At 40.7% G+C, this 20,834-nt stretch overlaps 1 protein-coding gene across 1 annotated transcript in view; it reads left to right on the forward strand.

Moving 5' to 3' along the window:
• obscnb (obscurin, cytoskeletal calmodulin and titin-interacting RhoGEF b) overlaps nucleotides 1–20,834 on the forward strand; it is an 821,414-nt gene that overhangs the window by 382,394 nt on the left and 418,186 nt on the right. Inside the window, exons 41-44 of the mRNA XM_060825732.1 lie at nucleotides 9,528–9,794; nucleotides 11,271–11,537; nucleotides 17,241–17,507; nucleotides 18,434–18,700. Coding sequence (XP_060681715.1) covers nucleotides 9,528–9,794; nucleotides 11,271–11,537; nucleotides 17,241–17,507; nucleotides 18,434–18,700 — 1,068 coding nt within the window. The remainder of the gene's footprint in view (nucleotides 1–9,527; nucleotides 9,795–11,270; nucleotides 11,538–17,240; nucleotides 17,508–18,433; nucleotides 18,701–20,834) is intronic.

The following is a 20,834-nucleotide window of genomic DNA, read 5'->3' on the forward strand; positions in this document are numbered from 1 at the left end:
AGATTACTGTAAATACCAGTGGTGGTTTGTAAATAAGTATTCATCTTGTACTCTTAAAATGTTTTTGTTAATGTTTTTGCCACTGTTGGAGCTAGTGAGAGATAAGCAGCCTCTTCAGAAGTTCCAACGTTGAAAAAACTTCCAACTGCCTCCTTGAATTCAGGTACATTCAGACGTCCAGTATCCTTGAACCAAGACGTTAATGACTGAAGCCAAGGCATAGCACTTTAAATGGACGACATGGACGCTAAAAGCAATATACAGTGATTGTGGTAGAGCCTGCACAACACAAATCATACATGCTTGACGTCCACCTTGTGATCGAGATTTCAGAATCAGTGCTGATTCTACAGATCTCTGGAAGCAGTGTTTCATTCTATCATTTTCCAGGGAATGCACTGCTTTGAGGTGTACTCCAGGAATTTAACATGTCCGTGTGCTCCAATAATGAATTGCTGTGTTCATCTCATTGTTCTTCAGCATCCTCAGGCACTTCAGAGCAATTTAGCAGTCAACATGAAGTCTGAACTTCTGAAGGCAAACTAATGAAGGAAAGGTGGAGCCTCAGAATTACTCCCAACCTGCTGCCTATTATAAGAAACTTCATTGCATGACACTCAGATATCATATTCAGGCACAAGGCTTAATAGCAACCTAACCTTAGTGCCATGCAACTGTTAGTGCTCTGTCACACTGCATCATGCATGCTCTTTCAATGACTAGTTCTGTAAAGTGTGGGTACGTGAAAGTAGGGATACTCAAAGTTATTAAGTATCCAATAATGTTGATAAGAAAAGCAACTATTCAGTAACAGAAAATGTAAGGACTGCAAAAACAATTAGATCCACATTTACAGTGAGTTGACCATAGCCTTGCATATAACCACAGTAAGCTACACAATAAAAGGAAATCCAAATCCAGCCCATTCACCATGGAAGTGAGCTTCAGTTTTGTCTGGCTGAATGGTACATAACACTACTATATTCACTTGGATGTCCCTGATACTCAATGTTCTGATTATCCTCTGCTAGAATATTGCCATTGATTTGCCATTTCCTCTGTGTAAAGGACAACCTCCCCCCTTTGTTAACTCCAGTTGTAAACTGCATAACATGCCATAGTGATGCTGCACATTTTTTGTGAACTAAACTGCAAGGTCCTGCCGGAGTTTTCTAGTTGTCAAGACCTCATTTTAAAGAGATAACATCATCAGTGAGCCTCCGTTGAAGTGCTAGCGTTCTGTCCTGCTTTCTATTTATGTGTCTTGGTCTGTTGTGGTTGGTGGCATCACTTGCAGTTTTTCTGAGAGGTCGGTAAATGGGGTCCAGATTGATGTATTTGTTGATGGAGTTCCTGTTGAATGCCAGGCCTCCAAGGATTCCCATGTGTGTCTTTGTTTAGCTTGTTCCAGGATGGATGAATTATCCCAGTCGAACTGGTGCCCCTCATTTTCTATGTGTAAGGATACTAGTGATAGTTTAGATAGAATCTCTACAGTGTGGAAACAGGCCCTTCGCCCAACAAGTCCACACCACCCCTTCGAAGAGAAACCCACCCAAACTCATTCCCTTCCCCTATATTTACACCTGACTAATGCACCTAACACTGTGGGCAATTTAGCATGACTAATTCACCTGATCTGCACATCTTTGGATTGTGGGAAGAAACCGGAACACCTGGAGGAAACCCACACAGACAGGCGGGAATCAAACCCAGGACCCTGATGCTGTGAGGCAGCAGTGCTAACCACTGAGCCACCGTGCTGCCGTGCTATCGAGAGTGTGTTGCTGGGAAAGCACAGCAGGTCAGTCAGCATCTGAAGAGCAGGAGAATTGTTGTTTCGGGCATAAACTCTTCATCAGGAATAAGGCTTGTGGGCCAGGGGCTGAGGGATAAAAGGGAGGGGGTGGAGTTGGGGGAAAGGTAGCTGAGAAAGTGATAGGTGGAAGAAGGTGAGGGAGAAGGTGATAGGTCAGAAGGGGGAGTGATGAACAGGTCAGGAGGGTGGTGCCGAGTTGGACGCTTGGGACTGGGACAATGTGGGGGGAGGGGAAATGAGGAAGCAGTTGAAATCCACATTTATTCCGTGTGGTTACAGGGCCTCAAGACAGAGTATGAGGCGTTCTTCTTCCAGGCATCGGGTGGTAATGGTTTGGCGTGGAGAAGACCCAGGACCTGCATGTCCTTGACAAAGTGGGAGGGGGAAGTTGGTGTTCAGCCACGGAGTGGTGGGGTTGGTGAGTGGGTGCGAGTGTCCCAGAGATGTTCTCTGAAATGATCCGCAAGAAGGCATCCTGTCTCCCCAGAGGAGACTACAATGTAGGGTGCAACGGATGCAGTAGAGGTACAGGCCAAACTGTTACCACCTGACGCCTGGAGGAAGAATGCCTCAAATTCCGCCTTGGGACCCGGCAACCACACGGGATAAAGGTGGATTTCAACAGCTTCTTCATTTCCCCTCCCCCCACATTATCCCAGTCCCAAGCGTTCAACTCGACATCACCCTCCTGACCTGTCCATCACTCCCCCCTCTATCACCTTCTCCCTCACCTTCATCCATCTATCACTTTCTCAGCTACCTTCCCCCCCAACCCCACTTCCCTCCCTTTTATCTCTCAGCCCCCGGCGCAAAAGCCTCATTCCTGATGAAGGGCTTATGCCCGAAATTTTGATTCTCCTGCTGCCTGACCTGCTGTGCTTTCCCATTAACACATTCTTGACTCTGATCTCCAGCATCTGCAGTCCTCACTTTCTCCTACTAGCGATAGTTAGTCATGTCTTTTGATAGCTGGTTGGTACTCATATATTGTGATGGCTAGTTTCCTGTCAGTCTGTCCAATGTAATGTTTAGGGTATTTTGTATATGATGTTTGTTCTGCTGGTTGTTGATATAGGGTCCTTCACATTCATCAAGAACTGCTCAGTGTGTTGCTAGGTTTGTGGCCTACCATGATGCCAAGCATCCAGAGAGGTCTGGATCCTTCAGGTTTCATTCTTTGGAGAGCTGTCTTGTTAATTTCACTTGCTCTGTGAAGTTTCTTCAGTACTGCTGTAATACAGTTTTCTAACTTTGGAATCGGGTCCATCACCACCTATTGGTAGGTGTTGGTTTCTTTTTGCTTTTTGTGTGTTTGTTTTTTCAATGTATTGTGTTCTGTTCAGGATGACGGTCATGCGCACTTCGTCTGCCGGTAGGATTACAATGTTTCTTCTTTTCTAAGTCCTTCCAAGACTTTCCTTTCCTGTGTTGAGGTTGTTACATTCTTTCTTTCTGCTTAGTGTTGGTGCTACTGTCTGTCTGATGGCCTGTCTGGATTTCTTCAGTAAGTCCGTTGTCTTTCAGTGTTAATTCCAGTGCTGCTAGGAACTCCTTTCTTGTCCACGCCCCTGTGGTTGAAGTTCATCCTTCATACTAGGATGGCTTTTCCCGTGTCTGAGAGTGGTCGGTCCGACAGATTTTTTGTCCAGTCTTCTGAATTGTCTGTGTTATTGCTGTGTGTGAGCTCATCCAATTTTTTTGGGAGGGCTTTTCTTTGTCTTGGTCTGCTGTTGTTTATTGTTGATGGCTTGTTCTAGCATACTTGTTCATTCCTGGTCAGTCGCGTTGGTGTTTGGAGTTTTTGGCATGAAATTATCCATTTATATTTGTAGAGTTGTTTGTGGGAATCATTTATCATTTCTCATAACATTCTGGGGCCATTCTGTTCTGCTGTTCTTTTGGCTTGTGAGGTATTGAGAGGTGATTTGTATTTGATACATTGTGGTAATACTTGTTTCCTGACACATTAGTGTAGGAAGTATAGTTGTTCACTGGTGGCACCCAATCGGATGACAATGGTTTCCTATCTTTGGGCTAATTTGAGTGTATTGTGTCCATAGGTGTTTTCACTTTCTGAGAAGATTTGTAGTTCAGGTTGTGAGCTTGCTCGCTGAGCTGGAAGATTTGTTCTCAGATGTTTCGTCACCATGCTAGGCTAACCTGTACTAGTATCTGAGAGCTGTAAAAAATGACAGTGAGATTGTATATGCAATGTCTGGTCATTCTCCTCCTTCTGCTTGGGTTAGCTTCATTTGCTGCAGCACCCTCAGGAACCTGTACAGCATCTGCAATATGTTGTTGTTCTTATTGGATTTGGTAACGCCTTGTAATTGCTTTCTTCTGCAATTTTATATGTAACAATGCTGCAAGGAAACTGCCAATTGTGATTTCCATGTCAAATGAAATGATAGTCTGTTGGAAATTGAACAGTGTTCCTGTAACACTGCCATTGCATCAGTCACAGTGAGACATCGTGTTATATCCTGAAAAGTATGAGACATTTAATACCATGTGGCTTCTAGAGGAAATTGAGGTATTGTTACGACATAAACACGACACAAAAGAAGCTCACCTCGCTCCGTAATTTGTTAAATTTCGAGAGGCAAAGAGGTCAAGTAAAAATTAACAATTTTATTCTTCAAGTCCAACAGAGAGCATTAAACCATAACTATTTGCAACTTCTTTCTTTTAAACCTATCTTCTACCTCTCACTCGACAATACTGGTCCCGATTAACATTTACAAAAAAGAAAATCACGTTTCAAAACCAGTCAGCTTTGTCAATTCTCCTTTCTAGATTTTCCTCTGTAGATTTTTCTCTATGTTGGCTTGGTGTTCTGCACAAATTTCTTATGGGCAGGTACCTTTCAGAGAGCTATTCAACTAGAAGTCTATACTTGTTGGTTTTCTTGGCAGTTCTCCACCTAACTATTCAAAATGTCTGGTTTTATACCCCAAAACATCAGATCATTTCATTGGTTTGATGTAATCAAAACACTGAATTCAAATTCTTTTGGACTTTGGTGTCTTGGGGCATAATTTAAACTGATTGGCCAAATTCGAATTTGTTGTGTACATTGGCAACTCAGCAGCACTATTGGTTTCACAGTCAAATGTTTCATTTTTAATTCTTTCAGTGCACTCTGTGCCTCTTTAAGTCTGTGCTAGCTTCCAGGCTATCTTAAAGGTACAGTACACACCTATACCTTCATAACAGTAGTCAATCTTATCCAGATGTATTTATGTAGAACCACAGTGTAAATGCTGCATTGGCAGAAAGAAGTTCTGGTAGTAATCCATTGTCATAGCATGCCCTCCCATTAAAAGCCACCCTTGAACCTCACAAGCTATGTCTTTGCATACTTACAGTTCAGCCTGTGAATGTGGCAGCTCCTAGTTATTGTTTTTCAGTATTAGATATGAAATGTGATTCAGAAACGACAAATCCAGGTGAAACATTTTGCGTTTACATCCAAATAGATTTAGTTAACTGACATGGTAAGTACACGTTTAGTGTTCACAATACAATTGTTGTTTGATTCCAGATTTTCTTAAAAAGGAAAGAATACCTCCCAGTGAATTGTAATTTGATGTAGACGGATGGCACTACTGAATCAGTTGATACACAATTAATGTACTTATCCCTAGCAGGGCCTCAAGTTCAAATGCTCATACTCCCTTCCCTGAAGAGAAAAAGTGTAACTTACTTATGATTTTAGATGGAGGTAGAATTGGGCTATTCAGTGTTGGAAAACAGTGAAGTTGGAGGCAGTGGAGGGAAAATCTCCAGAGAAGATAAGGTGAGCAATTATTTTGGACTAAGTGACTTGATATTGGATAATGGGGCAATGATCCAGGAAGAGCAAAGTGGAAGTGTTGGAGGGTTAGTGTTCAACCTCTGTTAGACAGGGACCAATACATTATATAATCGGACTACCCTTGTCAGTAGATTTGGTGATGATTTTAGAGTTAGACCTGAGCGTACGATATGTAGCAACCTTGCCAATTTGATTGGACAGACTGAGGTATACATGCATTTGAATAAGTCAGCTTTTCTCATGTCAATCATGTAATTTCTTTGATGATCACTGAATCATCAAGACCTTGATCTGATCTGTGCTTTGTTCTTGCGTTGCTTTCAGCATTTGTTATCAAAGAACAGGATATTTTTATACTCCCTTTCCCAAGCCCTATACTAGTTTGTGTTTTCAAAGTCTTTTTTATGTTCAAGTGTGGAATTTGTTTTGTTTGCATATGCTTTAAACAGTTAAATTATAATCCATCCTTTCTCTAGAGTTCAACATGGCTACTAGTGTCAGGCATGCATGACATATTGTGATTTAGGTCCTTCCAAAGGAGCAGTGAACTTTATTGTTATTCAATTATTGCTTAACCGGTTCAATGGGCTGAATCCTTTTTTTTTGTTTGGCTGTTAGTTTTGCTGGGTTTCATGCAGTGTTTCCCTTTGCAAGGGCTAGCAAGTTTTCTCGCTGCACCTACCAAGCTTACATCATTAAGTACCTACCCAACACATGTAGCACCTCTCTTGTTCTAATGCTAGCCCACTCCTAACACTTAGTCTACAGGAACAACTTACTACTGCCAGGGTGTCTCAAAATGAGACAGTAACCCTTGTGTGGGCACTATCATTAAGAGGGTGGTGCACCCAGCTAAGCATTGGCAGTCTGTCCTGCATGATCTTGATATTTGCCCCAGAGATAACAAAGAAGAAAACTTGTCACCCTGCTTTGTGGGCAATGTTCTGGATGCTCTGGTGGTACAGAGTTGGGGCATCCTACTCCTAGAGATCAGCAGAGGCAACCACAGCACCAGATCATGCCAGATTGGTCTGAGGTCATCACTCTGGTTATTGCTTTCACAGCCATCTGGAAGAGTGCACAGCAAAGTAGGAAGAAGGTCAATGATCTCTTTTAGCCCACCAGCGAAAATGCCACCATCTTTTCTCTGATATTTCATGCACACTGTTTGTCTCTGCTACTTCCACTCCCAACCAAGGCTTATGCTCTACCACATTCATTATTACATGAAATATCTTCTCTCATTCAACCCACCCCAACCCCTGACACCATCAACCTTGCATGCTCTTAACACTGCCTATTCACATGATTATGGTACCTCCCCACCTGTACCAAGAGTAAGCTGAAGTACAGCAGTGCCATTCACTTTCATCTCCCTTAATACCTGCCTCTTTTATTGCAGGAAGAAAAAGGCCTACAATTGGGCAGAAACTGTCAAGATGGGTGATGGGCTGCCCCAATACTCAGCTCTTTAGCCCTTATGAAGAGAGGATCCTGACTGATCATTCGAAGAGCTGAAAATGTGTTGCTGGAAAAGCGCAGCAGGTCAGGCAGCATCCAAGGAACAGGAGATTTGACGTTTCGGGCATAAGCCCTTCTTCAGGAATGGAGTCCTGAAGAAGGGCTTATGCTCGAAACATCGAATCTCCTGTTGCTTGGATGCTGCCTGACCTGCTGCGCTTTTCCAGCAACACATTTTCAGCTCTGATCTCCAGCATCAGCAGACCTCACTTTGTCCTTGATCATTCTAAGAGGCTGACTAACCATGCCTAACCTTTTGGACTGTTATCACAGGCTGCCCTTAAGCTACTATGCCAGGACCCCGACTCAAAACTATTTATAGACCACCACGATAAACTTCATGGCACTGCATGTATGCTAAACATTACGCCAATGTAGCAGTATGTGAAGCTGGTATCTCTGGCTGAAATGTCAAAGAGGAAAAAGCAAAGACAAAGCAGGGATGCTGGGAGCCTCCAGTTAGGCTCAGGGTAAGTGAGCACAATGAGAGCAAGTGTATAGGCCAAAGATGCAGCCTGCTCCAGTCCATGAGCTGGCTGCCTGTCCCTGAGTGAAAATTGTCCTAGCTGCTTAACAATAATAGCTGCCATTGCACCCAAGGGGCATCATTGACTTGCAGAAACATATTGTAAGTAAATTGGAGATGCACCATGGGAGTTCTTAGAGGCTGAAACATATCAATATGGATGCTGATGTCAGTAGACATGATTGTCCATGGATGTATGGTGCCCTCGGAGCATGTCGTGAGACATTATTGCCTGGTGTCCAACATGGAGCTCCTTTTCTGAATTACATGTCTAGAATTCTCAGCATCCTGTTTGTTTGCAGTGGGGTGAAAGATAGAATACTGTCATATTACTGAGGCAAGATTTGCAGTTGGTGAGGTTGTTAATAATTAGTAATCCACTTTAGTAGGCAACTTACCCCTGCCTAGCGAGAATTGGAACTTGATGCCTGAAAACTAGTTGAAAGATGCAGCGATTTGTTCCCAATGTCAGTAAAAACTTCACTGGCCTTTTATTCTTCTCACCCATACTTCTCACCATAGCCTATACTGTTCAGGACCCCATTATATTCTGTCCATTAAATCAGCATCCCAGCTTTCTTTGGGAAATTGGCCTATGTAAATTTAAAATTGACTAAAATGAGGTAGGTTCATCTCTGTCTATAATATAGGATGTGTGAGTGGATCGACATGGGCCACCTGTTATGTACCTACATGTTTTTCTGTTATGAAGATGTAGAGGGTACTGTACCTTTACGAGAGTTGAAAAGGCTAGCAAGGACTTGGAAAGCACAGAGAGTCTGGAAGAAGGTAGCAGTGTAACATTTGGTCGAAACAGCTAAGAGCTGTGTTGCCAGGATACCATAAAAAACAAATTCAAATTCAGCCAATTAGTTTAAATTATGCCCAAAGATACCAAACTCCAATCAAGTTTGAATTTAGTATTTTGATAATATGAAAACCAATGATACAATCCAATGTTTTAGGTTATAAATATCAGACGTTTGGAACAGTTAACAAGAGCAGCAAAGAGCAGCTAGCACCAACAGCTAGAGAGACTACTTGCAGAAGGATTTGCTCTCTTAAAGGTATCTTTATCTATCAAAGACCTGTGAAGCAAAATCCCTAAGAAGAAAAGAAGACAGAGGAAAATCTACAGGGGACACTCAGCAAAGCTGACTGGTTTTGAAATGAGATTTTTTTTTGTAAATCGTAGTCACGAGTTTTGTCCAACTAGTATTGTGGGGGGGGAGGTGAGGTAAAAGATAGTTGAAGGGCTTTTGCCTGAAACATTGACTCTCCTGCTCCTTGGATGCTGCCTGACCTGCTGTGTTTCTCCAGCACCACACTCTCGACTCTATTCTCCAGCGCATGCAGTCCTCACTTTCGTCTTAAGAGAAAGGAGTTGTAAATAGTTGTTAGTTAATATTCTCTGTTAGACTTAAAGAAATAAAGCTGTTAACTATTACTTTAAATATTTATCTCTGGGATAGTTCTTTGCCTCTCAAATTTTAACCAATTACAGCACAGGGTGATTTTTTTCTGTGTTGCTGGTTTAGATTAGCAAGGGGTTTACTTTGTGCCGTAACAATAGGAATTGATATTCTCAACCTGGGGACTTCCCTGAAATTGTTACAAATAATTGAGAAACGAGTTGTGCGCATATATGTAAAAGTCTAAACTTATATGTGGTACTTCCATTGTATTAAGTTTTTATATATGTTGGAGCATAAATGCCAGTGTTTATATTGTCATTCAAAATAATAATGAATACTGTATATCATATTGAATTGAATTGTTTTAAGTTTATATCGCCATACTCAAGTGACCTTTGAATTAAATCTTTGCAAATTCCTGTCTGTCAGCCTTGCCTGTACTTTTCAAAAAAAAGTTTCATGATCAGGAAATTGAAGAAGACAATTCTGCCAGTTTGAAATGTGAAATTACCAAACCTAATGCAGCAGTGAAATGGAGAAAGGCATCAGTACTCCTTCAGCCAAGTGACAAGTATGAAATGAAACAAAAAGGCTGTTACGTTGAGTTACTTATTCACAATGTAAAATTAGAAGATGCTGGAGAATATACCTGTGATTCTGGAGATGAACAAATTACTGCCTCCTTAAAAGTGAAAGGTAGGACAACAATCATCAGAGGTAATTATTCAAATTAAGAAATGTTGTCATTTGTGATTATTCATAACAATGGCCACTTTTGTTGATGATTTGTTAGCAAGGCAAAATCATTATTAGCCATAAACAGCAGGTTTATAAATTTTTCTTGAGTAGAATTCAGTTTATGCATTCAGATTATTATTACACCCCACCTAAATTTCCAATGTGATTAACTTAATTGGAAAATGAATGAAATTCAGTGGAAAGGAAAATTAAGTGGGCTGTAAGAAAAATGGCCACTCTCATCCATCAGTTAACGTGCTTGATGATTGGGCTGAAATTGCTACCATAATCCATATAAACCTTCAATTGGAAAGAAAATCATCAGAATCATTGTAGATAGCAAGGTTCATTGATCATAGTAAATCGAAAAAAAGAGAAGAAACTTGACTTTTATCTTGACTGCCTACAAGGAGAGAATCATCAGCAGAGTTAGAATAGCTGGGCTGCTTAGTTTGCATTGAAAATCAGTGATTCAGTTTCACTTAAAATCTGAAAACACCAAACTTGGAGGGAGGCAACACAGAATCTAGATAAGATTTTTATTTTAAATTCCACATATTCCTTTTGGAACAGTATACTTATAAAATTGGACCTCTCCAGTCTGGCTTTTCCCTCCCTCTCCAACAACAATTTTCACCCCTTTGGAGGTTTCATCCTCACACTAACCTTAAGCAGGGAACTCTTACCACCTGTCCTTGGTGGTCTTGACCCCTGCTTTTTCTCCACTCAAGCCTATTAATTCTTATGCTATATTCCTGCCCAAGTTAGATTTGATTCTTTATAGCTTTACTACAGAGTCTGGTTGTCTTTATAAAATCAGACTGCACCACAGTTAAGTGTACTGTCACATTTGAGTGGTCACTATCAAATTTTGAGATTGTGCTAAATGTCTAAATGTAAGGAAGTAGGTGGATTTTAGGAATTACAAAGCCCTAATTGACCTGAAGAAATACGAAGACATAATACAGCTACATTGTGAATAAAAAAGTGGAATGCAAGCCAGACATTATTGATGAAGGGGAATAAGTGTATTAGGAACATAATAAACCTGCCTTTGTTCTATGGTCAAGTACTCTGCATTGCTGTTTAATTGAAATGGTGTAATATGCTTAACATTACATTGTGATTTCCCTGAATTTGGATGGAGTTATTTTTGGATATCCAGAGATTTGTAAAGGTCACTGAAGTATTTCATTCTGATTAAGATACATGAGAATTAAAATTCTTGTTCCTTCAGAAGCTAAATAATCTGCTACTACTGCTGTGTGGTGTGAAATTAAATAATGCCCAAGCATTGAGAAATGTTGACAGATCCTTGATACTGAGTAGCCTCCTCAAACATTATTTTACAATGAATTGGTTTGGAGTTTAGAAATCAGAATTGAATCTTATCTGAAGTTCATCATCATTGAACTAAATTACTGTCTCTCTTAGTGCTTGCTGTACTTTTCAAACAAGAACTTGAGAACCAGGAGGTTGAAGAAAATAGTACAGCCATTTTCAGCTGTGTCATAACAAAACCAGATGCTCCTGTGAAATGGAGAAAAGAATCTGTGGTACTTCATCCCAGTGAAAAGCATGAAATGAAGCAAAAAGGTTCCTGTGTTGAGTTACTTATTCACAGCCTAAGTGTTCAAGATGCTGGAAACTATATATGCGATACAGGGGATCAACAGACTATGGCGATTCTAAAAGTAAAGGGTAGGCTAACAATTGTTACTCTTCATGAACAGTTAAATGTCCATTCTGTCATAAGATTTCATCCAATAATTTATCCATAATAGTTAGCCCTGTAATTTCTTCAGTTTTTGCCTTTTATGCCAAAATATCTCCACATCTTAAGAAATTAATGCCCAGGATACAATGGACAGAAAATGAATTTGTCTCCACCAAAAGTCTCAAAACACGAGAAAGCAGAAAAATTCAAGTACTTTGGCAACCAAGTAGAATTATAGAATCAGTGAAGTGTTGCTTCTCCAATCACAGAATGTTCCAAATGGTAGACTATGGACAGTAGCCTGCCACTGAAGTGTTTATTATGTGAGTGTCAGCAGTGAACATGGGATTGATGGAAAGAGCAAACAGCTGGGAAACAAAAAGAGAAATATGACAATATGTGAGGGAACTGCCGGAAAGCCTTTTGCCGACAAACAGAGGTCCGGGAGGCAGTCTGTCAGAAGTTCTATATGCTTGTTCTGGTTGGGATGAGAAAAAGATTCCAAAGAGAGTCGGAGTCAGAAGGAAGCTCCAAAGTGAGTGGGGAGAGGTGTTGGGTTGGTTTGGTGTCGAAGAAAGGAATATTAAGGGATATTGAAGTGGAGGGCACAGCTACAAAGAAAGATGCTGCAAGGGGGTTTTCAGAGAAGAGAAACCTACAAGGGAGGTTGAGACAGAAGAGGAGAGTTAATTGGGATTTGGGGGCAAAGGGGAAGCTAGAAGAGATTGAGGAAAGAGGCTGAAAAAGGGAGAGAAGGCGAGGTTGCAGGATGAGAGGAAGTTGTAAATGGGGTGAGAGAAAGGCTGCAAAAGAGAAAAGTTTTAAACCAATCAACAAAGATTTGTTAACTAAACTGGGGGCCAGGAAAGCTTATGAGGTTATGAATTCCTTGCAGATAAATATGTAATCTTTATCTTAAGACTGCATTTTTCAGGAGCAACTATACGGAAGGAAATGTAGTTAATGCTAATATAATGAACACTGTCAATTGTTAGTACATATTTTAAGTTGACATTTGAGATGCAATAAAAAAGGTAGTAACGCCCGGTTGAATCTTCAGCTTTGTGCATTGTGATACAAATGCAATAGTTGGGACACCACCAGTCAATCAAAGTTGGATTGACAGTAATGGACTTTTATTTTTCTTAAGATTACTTACAGTGTGGAAACAGGCCCTTTGGCCGGACAAATCCACACCAACCCTCCAAAGAGCAACCCACCCAGACCCATTCCTCTACATTTACCCCTTCACCTAATACTACAGGCAACTTAGCATGGCCAATTCACCTAACCTGAACATCTTTGGATTGTGGGAGGAAACCGGAGGCACCCAGAGGAAACCCACACAGACACGGGGAGAATGTGCAAACTCCACACAGTTGCCCGAGGTGGGAAGTGAACCCTGGTCTCTGGTGCTGTGAGGCATCAGTCCTAACCACTGTGCCACAGTGCCTCCAGTATTGAAGTGTGTGTCAAATATTGAAAAAAACACTTACATTGCTCTGTTTTATATCTGTTTTCTGGTACCAGTTTAAATATTGTTGTGTCTGAAAACCTAATATTTTCGTTGTGTGTTGTGGCTTTACATTTTATGGAATGTTTGATAATGATTGAGGGTATTGATCAATTCTTCTAATTCAGCTCTTGTGTGAGTCCATATGTCAACATAAATAGAAAAGATATGATTTCTGCACCTAATAAATAAGTTTGTATGAATAAAAAGGCAGCTCCTGAAAAATCAAGAAGTGACTCTTGAGAAAATCTCTAAAAGATTCCATGGAAAGAGGAAATCTGCATGTTGAGCAGTGGAAACTGCAATTTATTTCATGGTTTATGTTTAATATTTTATACATTAGTGTGATATTTATTTAAAATATCTGAGCATTTACATTCACAAAATATATTTTAAACTGTATTGCTAATTATTTTGAGAAGTATGGAATGAGTAAAATTATGTATCTGCTTGTGATGCCATATTAGGGAATCAATTAAGAATGCATAGTTGGTGGTACCTTGTTACATGCTGTTAATGTGTGCGATTTTGTGACATTTGTGAAAATTGTAGCATTCGTTAGTTCAAGTTGACAGAAATTAAGACATAAGCAAGTAAGATTCGTACATTTCTTGGTTTTTGGCACATGGTACTTGGCAAGTTTTGGGAATTTCATAGGAGACGCATGATGAGTCCAGTGGTTGCATTAGTTAAGTACAACAGTCCTTGTACGTCAAGAAGATTAAGGTTTGCAGAAGTTCTAGTCCTTGATTATTCTTGGTGGGGACAAAGGAGTGTATACTCTTGTTGGAGCTGTTGTTCTGAACTCCTCTAGTTTGGTCATCTTTGCGCTTGATGTAGTTAGATATTTAGAAATACGTAATTGTCAATTCAAAATGTTATCAACCTATAGTACTGGAGACAGTGCTAGCAAAGCAAAATGACTGATTAGGGAACACGAACGTTTCATGAATAGTTGCTTACAAAAAGCATGGTCTTGAACTTCTCAAGGAGGATAATGTTTTCAGCCGTACTTAAAACCCAAGTGGCTACGCAGTACACGATGTGTGCTCTGACTAGGGTGTGGTACAATATTATCTTTATTGTAGTTATGAGTTGATAAATATTCTGTTTCAAAACCCAAGCATTTTGGGTTCTTTGAAAGATGCTTATTTACTCCATACTTTATGCGGATTCCTAAGAAATAGCATTTCTAAGGAAGGGGAGAATCATGCGTTTCTTTAGTTCAGTTTTTTAAATACATTTGTGGGTTGTAGGCATCTTTGCCTGGCCGGCATTTATTGCCTTTGAGAAGGTTCTTGAACCAGTGCAGTCCATCTGCTGTGGGTTTGCCTACAATGCCATTAGGGAGGGACTTCTAGGATTTTGACCCAATGACATATTTTCAAATCAGGATGGTGAGTAGCTTAGATGGGAAATTGAAGGTGTGGTGTTCCTATCTCTGCTGCCCTTGTCCTTCTGGAAGGAAGTGATTGTGGGTTGGAAAGTGGTATCTGAGGATCTTTGGTGAATTTCTGCAGTGTGTCTTGTGGAGTGAATGCTTGTGAATGTAGTGCCAATCAAGCAGGCAATTTGTCCTGGATGGTGTCAAGCTTCTTGAGTATTGTTGGAGTTGCACTCATCAAGGCAAGTGGGGAGTATTCCATCACACTACCGACTTGTGCCTTCTGGTGGACAGGCTTTGGGGAGATGAATTACTTGCCACAGTATTCCTAACCGCTGACCTGCTCTTGTAGCCACTGTGTTTATATGGTGAATCTAGATGAACTTCTGATCAATGATAACCTCCAGGATGTTGATAATGGGGGATTCAGTGATGATAACATCATTGAATATCAAGAAGCATTGGTTAGATTGTCTGTTATTGATGATGGCCAAAGCAGGGCATTTGTGTGATGTGTTACTTACCACTTGTCAGCTTAGGTCTGGATATTGACCAGGTCTTGTTGCATTTGATCATGGACTTATGCTATATCTGAGGCTTTGTGAATGGTGCTGAATATTGAACAATCATCAAAGAATATCCCCACTTCTGACATTATGATGCAAGAAAGGTCATTAATGAAATAGCTGATATGATTGGGTATAGGACACGACCCTGAGGAACTCCTGTAGAGATATTCTGGAGCTGAGCTGATTGACCTCCAACAACCATGACTATCTTCCTTTGTGTTAGGTATGACTCTAACAAGTGCAGAGTTTGACCACAGATTCCAACTTTACTCATACGCCTTGATGCCACACTTGACTGAATGCAGCTTTGATGTCAAGGACTGTCACTCTCACCTCAATTCGGCTCATTTGTCTGTTTGAACCAAGGTTGTAATGAGGTCCAGAGCTGAGCAGCCCTGATGGTACCTGTCACTGAGCAGATTATAGCTGAGCAGGTCCTGCTTGATAACAGTATTGATGACACCTTGAGGGTAGACTGATGGGGTGGTAAATGGTCAAGTTGGATTTGTCCTGCTTTTTATGTGCAGGACATTCCTTGGCAATTTTCAGTTGTCGAGTAGATGCCAGTGTTGTACTGGAACAGCTTGGCTAGAGGACCTGCAGGTTCTGAAGCACAAGTCTTCAGTACTATTGCTGGAATGTTCTCAGGGCCCATAGCCTTTGCAGTATTCAGTGTCTCCAACTATTTCTTGATAACATATGGAGCAGTACCTGTAATGTTGGGAACCACTAGAGGAGGCCAAGATGGATCATTCACTTGGCACTTCTAGCTGAAGGTTGCTGTGAATGTTTCAGCCATATCTCTTGTGCTGATGTACTGGACTCTTTCATCATCAAGGATTGGGATAGTTGTGGAGCCACCTCCTCCAGTTATAGTTTAATTGTCCAGTACTATCCATGACTGGATGTGGCAGGACTGCAGTGCTTAGATCTGATCTGTTGGTCATGGGATTGTTTAGTTCTATCTGTCACTTGCTGTTTATGCTGTTTGGCACGCATGTCCTCCTGTTTGGTGGCTTCACCAAGTTGACACCTCATCTTCAGGTATGCTTGGTGCTGCTCCTGGCAACCCTTTCTCCACTCTCCATTGAACCAGGGTTCATCCCCTGGCTTGATGGTAATGATTGATATTGATGAAAATGTGAGTATTGCTGATTCACCTGATATTGAATTTGTTTGCCTTGAACTTCATTCTTCATATCTCAGCCCATTTGAAAAGATTATTTAGATGTACTAACCTCCTCTGCCTCTTTCGTAATGGTTCCGTAGACTCGACAGTCATCTGCAAAGTGTCTGATATGGTTTGATATTCCACCTTCGATATCATTAATAATCAGCAAATGTCCAGGATATAACTTGTGGATTGACAAAACATTGGTTTCCAGTTTGAGGCTTCACCATTCACTGTGACTGTTGCCTTTTGATAAGAAATATTCTTATCCATTGTTGGTGCTTCCTCAGATTATCTAATGATCTACAGGTCTGGCAACATTTGTGAAGAAAAATCAAAGTTTACATTTCAGGTCAGGTGACCCTTCCTCACTTCCAACTGGAAGAACTGCAGTCCTGGGGTAGGGTCGCTGGACCCGAAATGCGAACTTTGATTTCTCTTCTCAGATGCTGCCAAACCTGCTGAGCTTTTCCAGCAACTTATGTCTTTGTTTCTGATTTACAGCATCTACAATTCTTTCAGTTTTTACCTAATAATTTAATTTTAACTGTAGCATGTGTGCCACACAGCTGAACACCTTTGAAATATCTAGAATAACTGAATATGTGGCAACTTGCTTGTTCAGGTTATAGGTCAAATTGGGATAGTCAGGACAAGTTGTGATCCTGTTGATCAACTTTAAGAAATGCATACTGTCAGTCAATAAGGATGTCATGCCCTTCATTATGCCTTAACAGCTAACTAACAATGATGTGTTCTAATAATTTACAACAAACACTAGTAAGCAAAATAGGTTGGTAATTTGCTGGATTGGTAGGGGTTCCATTATTGGAAATTCAAGAGTAGAGTAATTTGATCTAATAGTTTGAGGGACAACAGGTTTTCTAAGAACAAGTCTATTTTTATGAGTGTCACTAGAACTCTGATATCGATTGACTTCCTTGAACAATTTTTTTAAGTAAGCTAATTTGAAATTTGGTGGTGTCCAGAAGTCAAAATTGAATCCTAGTTAAAGTTCATCACTATGAACTAAATTATTGTTTCTTTTAGTCCTTCCTGTGCATTTCAAACAAGAGCTTCAGAGCCTGGAAGCTAAAGAAGATAGTACTGCCATTCTGAACTGTGAGATTACAAAACCTGATGCCCCAGTGGAATGGAGGAAAGAATCTGTGGTACTTCAATCCAGTAAGAAGCATGAAATGAAGCAAAAAGGTTCCTATGTTGAATTACTTATTCATAACCTAAAACCTGAAGATGCTGGAAAATATACATGCGACACAGGAGATCAACAGTCGGTTGCAATCTTAAAAGTAAAGGGTAGGCCAAAAATCATTACCCATAATGAATGATTAATGTCGATCTTCTCATAAAATTTAATCCACTATCTTGTCCATGCTGGTTGGTGATATGGATCTCTTGTTCAAATGTTAGCTTTTTATGTCAGACTATCTCTAAGAAAGTCAGCACATTTTGGTATCTGCTACATAATTTCTAGTTCATGATTGGTATTTATGCATGCAGTGACATCTGTTTGAAAGATGTTAGTACTTAAATTTGCAAAATGTATTCTGAACTGTATTGAAACTTACTCTGAGAAAGCTGGAATTACAGTAAATGGTGTAACTGCTTGTGATACCATAAAGACTAAATTAAGAATTGGTAGGAGATTGATTGTGTTGTTAGATTTTGTTAATTTTATATCATTTTGTGACATTAGTGTAAATTGTAACATTCTTCAGTTCAAGTTGATAAAAATTAAGACAGTGTGAAGTAAGTATTTTAACATTCAAGAGTAATTTGATTTCTAGCAGTTAACAACAAATCTTGGAAAATGGCAATTTTGGAAATTGGCAAATTAAAAAATGGCAATATGGAATGAGGTGGTAAAATGGTAGAGGTGGGTATACTTACAACTTTTAAAAGACATTTGGACGGGTACATGGATAGGAGAGATTTAGAGGGATGTGGGCCAAATGCAGATAAACGAGACTAGTTCAGTTTAGGAAACCTGGTCGGCTTGGATGAGCTGAGCCAAAGGGCCTGTTTCTGTGCTGTATACTTGTATAACTTTTATGACTCAAAACCCATCTGTTAAGGAATGGCAATGGAACTCTGATGGTTAATGGCTTCCCCAAGCATTATTTTTGAAAACTAATTTAAAATCTTGTAAAATGGTGTCCAAAAGTAAATTTTGAATCCTAGCTGATGTTCATCACCATGAACTAAATTACTGTCTTTTCTAGCACTTCCTGTACTTTTTAAAGAAAGACTTAAGAATCAGGAAATTGAAGAGGATAGTACTGCTACTCTGAACTGTGAGATTACAAAACCGAATGCCCCAGTGGAATGGAGAAAAGGATCTGTGCTACTTCATCCCTGTGAGAAGTATGAAATGAAGCAAAATGATTCCTGTGTTGAGTTACTTATTCATAACCTAAAAGCTGAAGATGCTGGACAATACATATGCGATACAGGAGATCAACAGACTATGGCGATTCTGAAAGTAAAGGGTACGCCAGAAGCTATGACACTTAATGAATAATTTATTCTCTATTTTTTCTTAATGTTTCTTATACTGCTTTATCCATAATTATTGGCATCATGGATTCTTTTTACAGAAAAGATTATTATTATGTTTGTGTTCTGTAGGGATCAGTTCTGGGACTTCTACTCTTTGTGATTTTGATAAATGACTTGGATGAGGAAGTGAAAAGGTGGGTTAGTAAGTTTGCTGGTGACAAAAAGGTTTGGTGGAGTTGTGGATAGTGTGGAGCGCTGTTGTAAGTTGCAACAGGATATTGACAGGATGCAGAACTGGGCTGATAAGTGGCAGATGGAATTTAACATGGAAAAGTCAGAAATCATTCCCATTGGAAGGTCAAAATAGAATGCAGAATACAGGGTTAAAGGCGGGATTCTTGTCAATGTGGAGAAACAGAGGGACCTTGGGATCCATGTCCATCAAAGTTGCCACCTGGGTTGATAAGGTTGTTAAGAAGGCATATATGGTGTGTTGGCTTTCATTAGAATTGGATTGAGTTTAAGAGCCATGAGGTTATGTGCAGCTCTATAGAGCCCTGGTTAGACCACACTTGAAATATTGTGTTCAGTTTTGGTCGCTTCGGTCACCATGGGTGGCACGGTGGCACAGTGGTTAGCACTGCTGCCTCACAGCGCCAGAGACCCGGGTTCAGTTCCCGCCTCAGGCAGCTGACTGTGTGGAGTTTGCACATTCTTCCCGTGTCTGAGTGGGTTTCCTCCAGGTGCTCCGGTTTCCTCCCTCAGTCCAAAAATGTGCAGGTTAGGTGAATTGGCTATGCTAAATTGCCTGTAGTGTTAAATGTAGGGGAATGGATCTGGGTGGGTGTGCTCCGACGGGTCGGTGTGTACTTGTTGGGCTGAAGGGCCTGTTCCCACACTGTAAGTAATCTAATTATAGGAAGGATGTGGGAGCTTTAGAGAGGGTGCAGAGGAGATTTACCAGGATGCTGCCTGGACTGGAGGGCATGTCTTATGAAGAAAGGTTGAGGGAGCTCAGGCTTTTCTCATTGGACCGAAGAAGGATAAGAGATAACTTGATAGAAGCATAGAGTCATAGAGATGTACAGCATGGTAACAGACCCTTCAGTCCAACCCGTCTATGCCGACTAGATATCCCAACCCAATATAGTCCCACCTGCCAGCACCCGGCCCATATCCCTCCAAACCCTTCCTATTCATATACCCATCCAAATACCTCTTAAATGTACCAGCCTTCACCACATCCTCTGGCAGCTCATTCCATACACATACCACCCTCTGCGTGAAAAAATTGCCCCTTACGTCTCTTTAATATCTTTCCCCTCTCACCTTAAAGCTATGCCCTCTAGTTCTGGACTCCCCCACCCCAGGGAAAAGACTTTGTCTATTTATCCTATGCATGCCCCTCATAATTTTGTAAACCTCTATAAGGTCACCCCTCAGCCTTCGACGTTGCAGGGAAAACAGCCCCAGCCTGTTCAGACTCTCCCTATAGCTCAAATCCTCCAACCCTGGCAACATCCTTGTAAATCTTTTCTGAACCTTTTCAAATTTCACAACATCTTTCCGATAGGAAGGAGACCAGAATTGCACGCAATATTCCAACAGTGGCTTAACTAACATCCTGTACAGCCGCAACGTGACCTCCCAACTCCTGTACTCAATACTCTGACCAATAAAGGAAAGCATGCAAAATGCCTTCTTCACTATCCTATCAACCTGCAACTCCACTTTCAAGGAGCTATGACCCTGCACTCCAAGGTTTCTTTGTTCAGAAACACTCCCTAGGACCTTACCATTAAGTGTATAAGTCCTGCTAAGATTTGCTTTCCCAAAATGCAGTTCCTCGCATTTATCTGAATTAAACTCCATCTGCCACTTTTCAGCCCATTGGCCCATCTGGTCCAGATCCTGTTGTAATCTGAGGTAACCCTCTTCGCTGTCCACTACACCTCCAATTTTGGTATCATCTGCAAACTTACTAACTGTATGTCTCATTCTCGCATCCAAATCATTTATGTAAATGACAAAAAGTAGAGGGCCCAGCACCGTTCCTTGTGGCACTCCACTGGTCACAGGCCTCCAGTCAGAAAAACAACCCTCCTCCACTACTCTTTGTCTTCT

Source organism: Hemiscyllium ocellatum, chromosome 5 (genome assembly GCF_020745735.1).
Source record: "Hemiscyllium ocellatum isolate sHemOce1 chromosome 5, sHemOce1.pat.X.cur, whole genome shotgun sequence".
Taxonomy (NCBI): Eukaryota; Metazoa; Chordata; class Chondrichthyes; order Orectolobiformes; family Hemiscylliidae; genus Hemiscyllium; species Hemiscyllium ocellatum.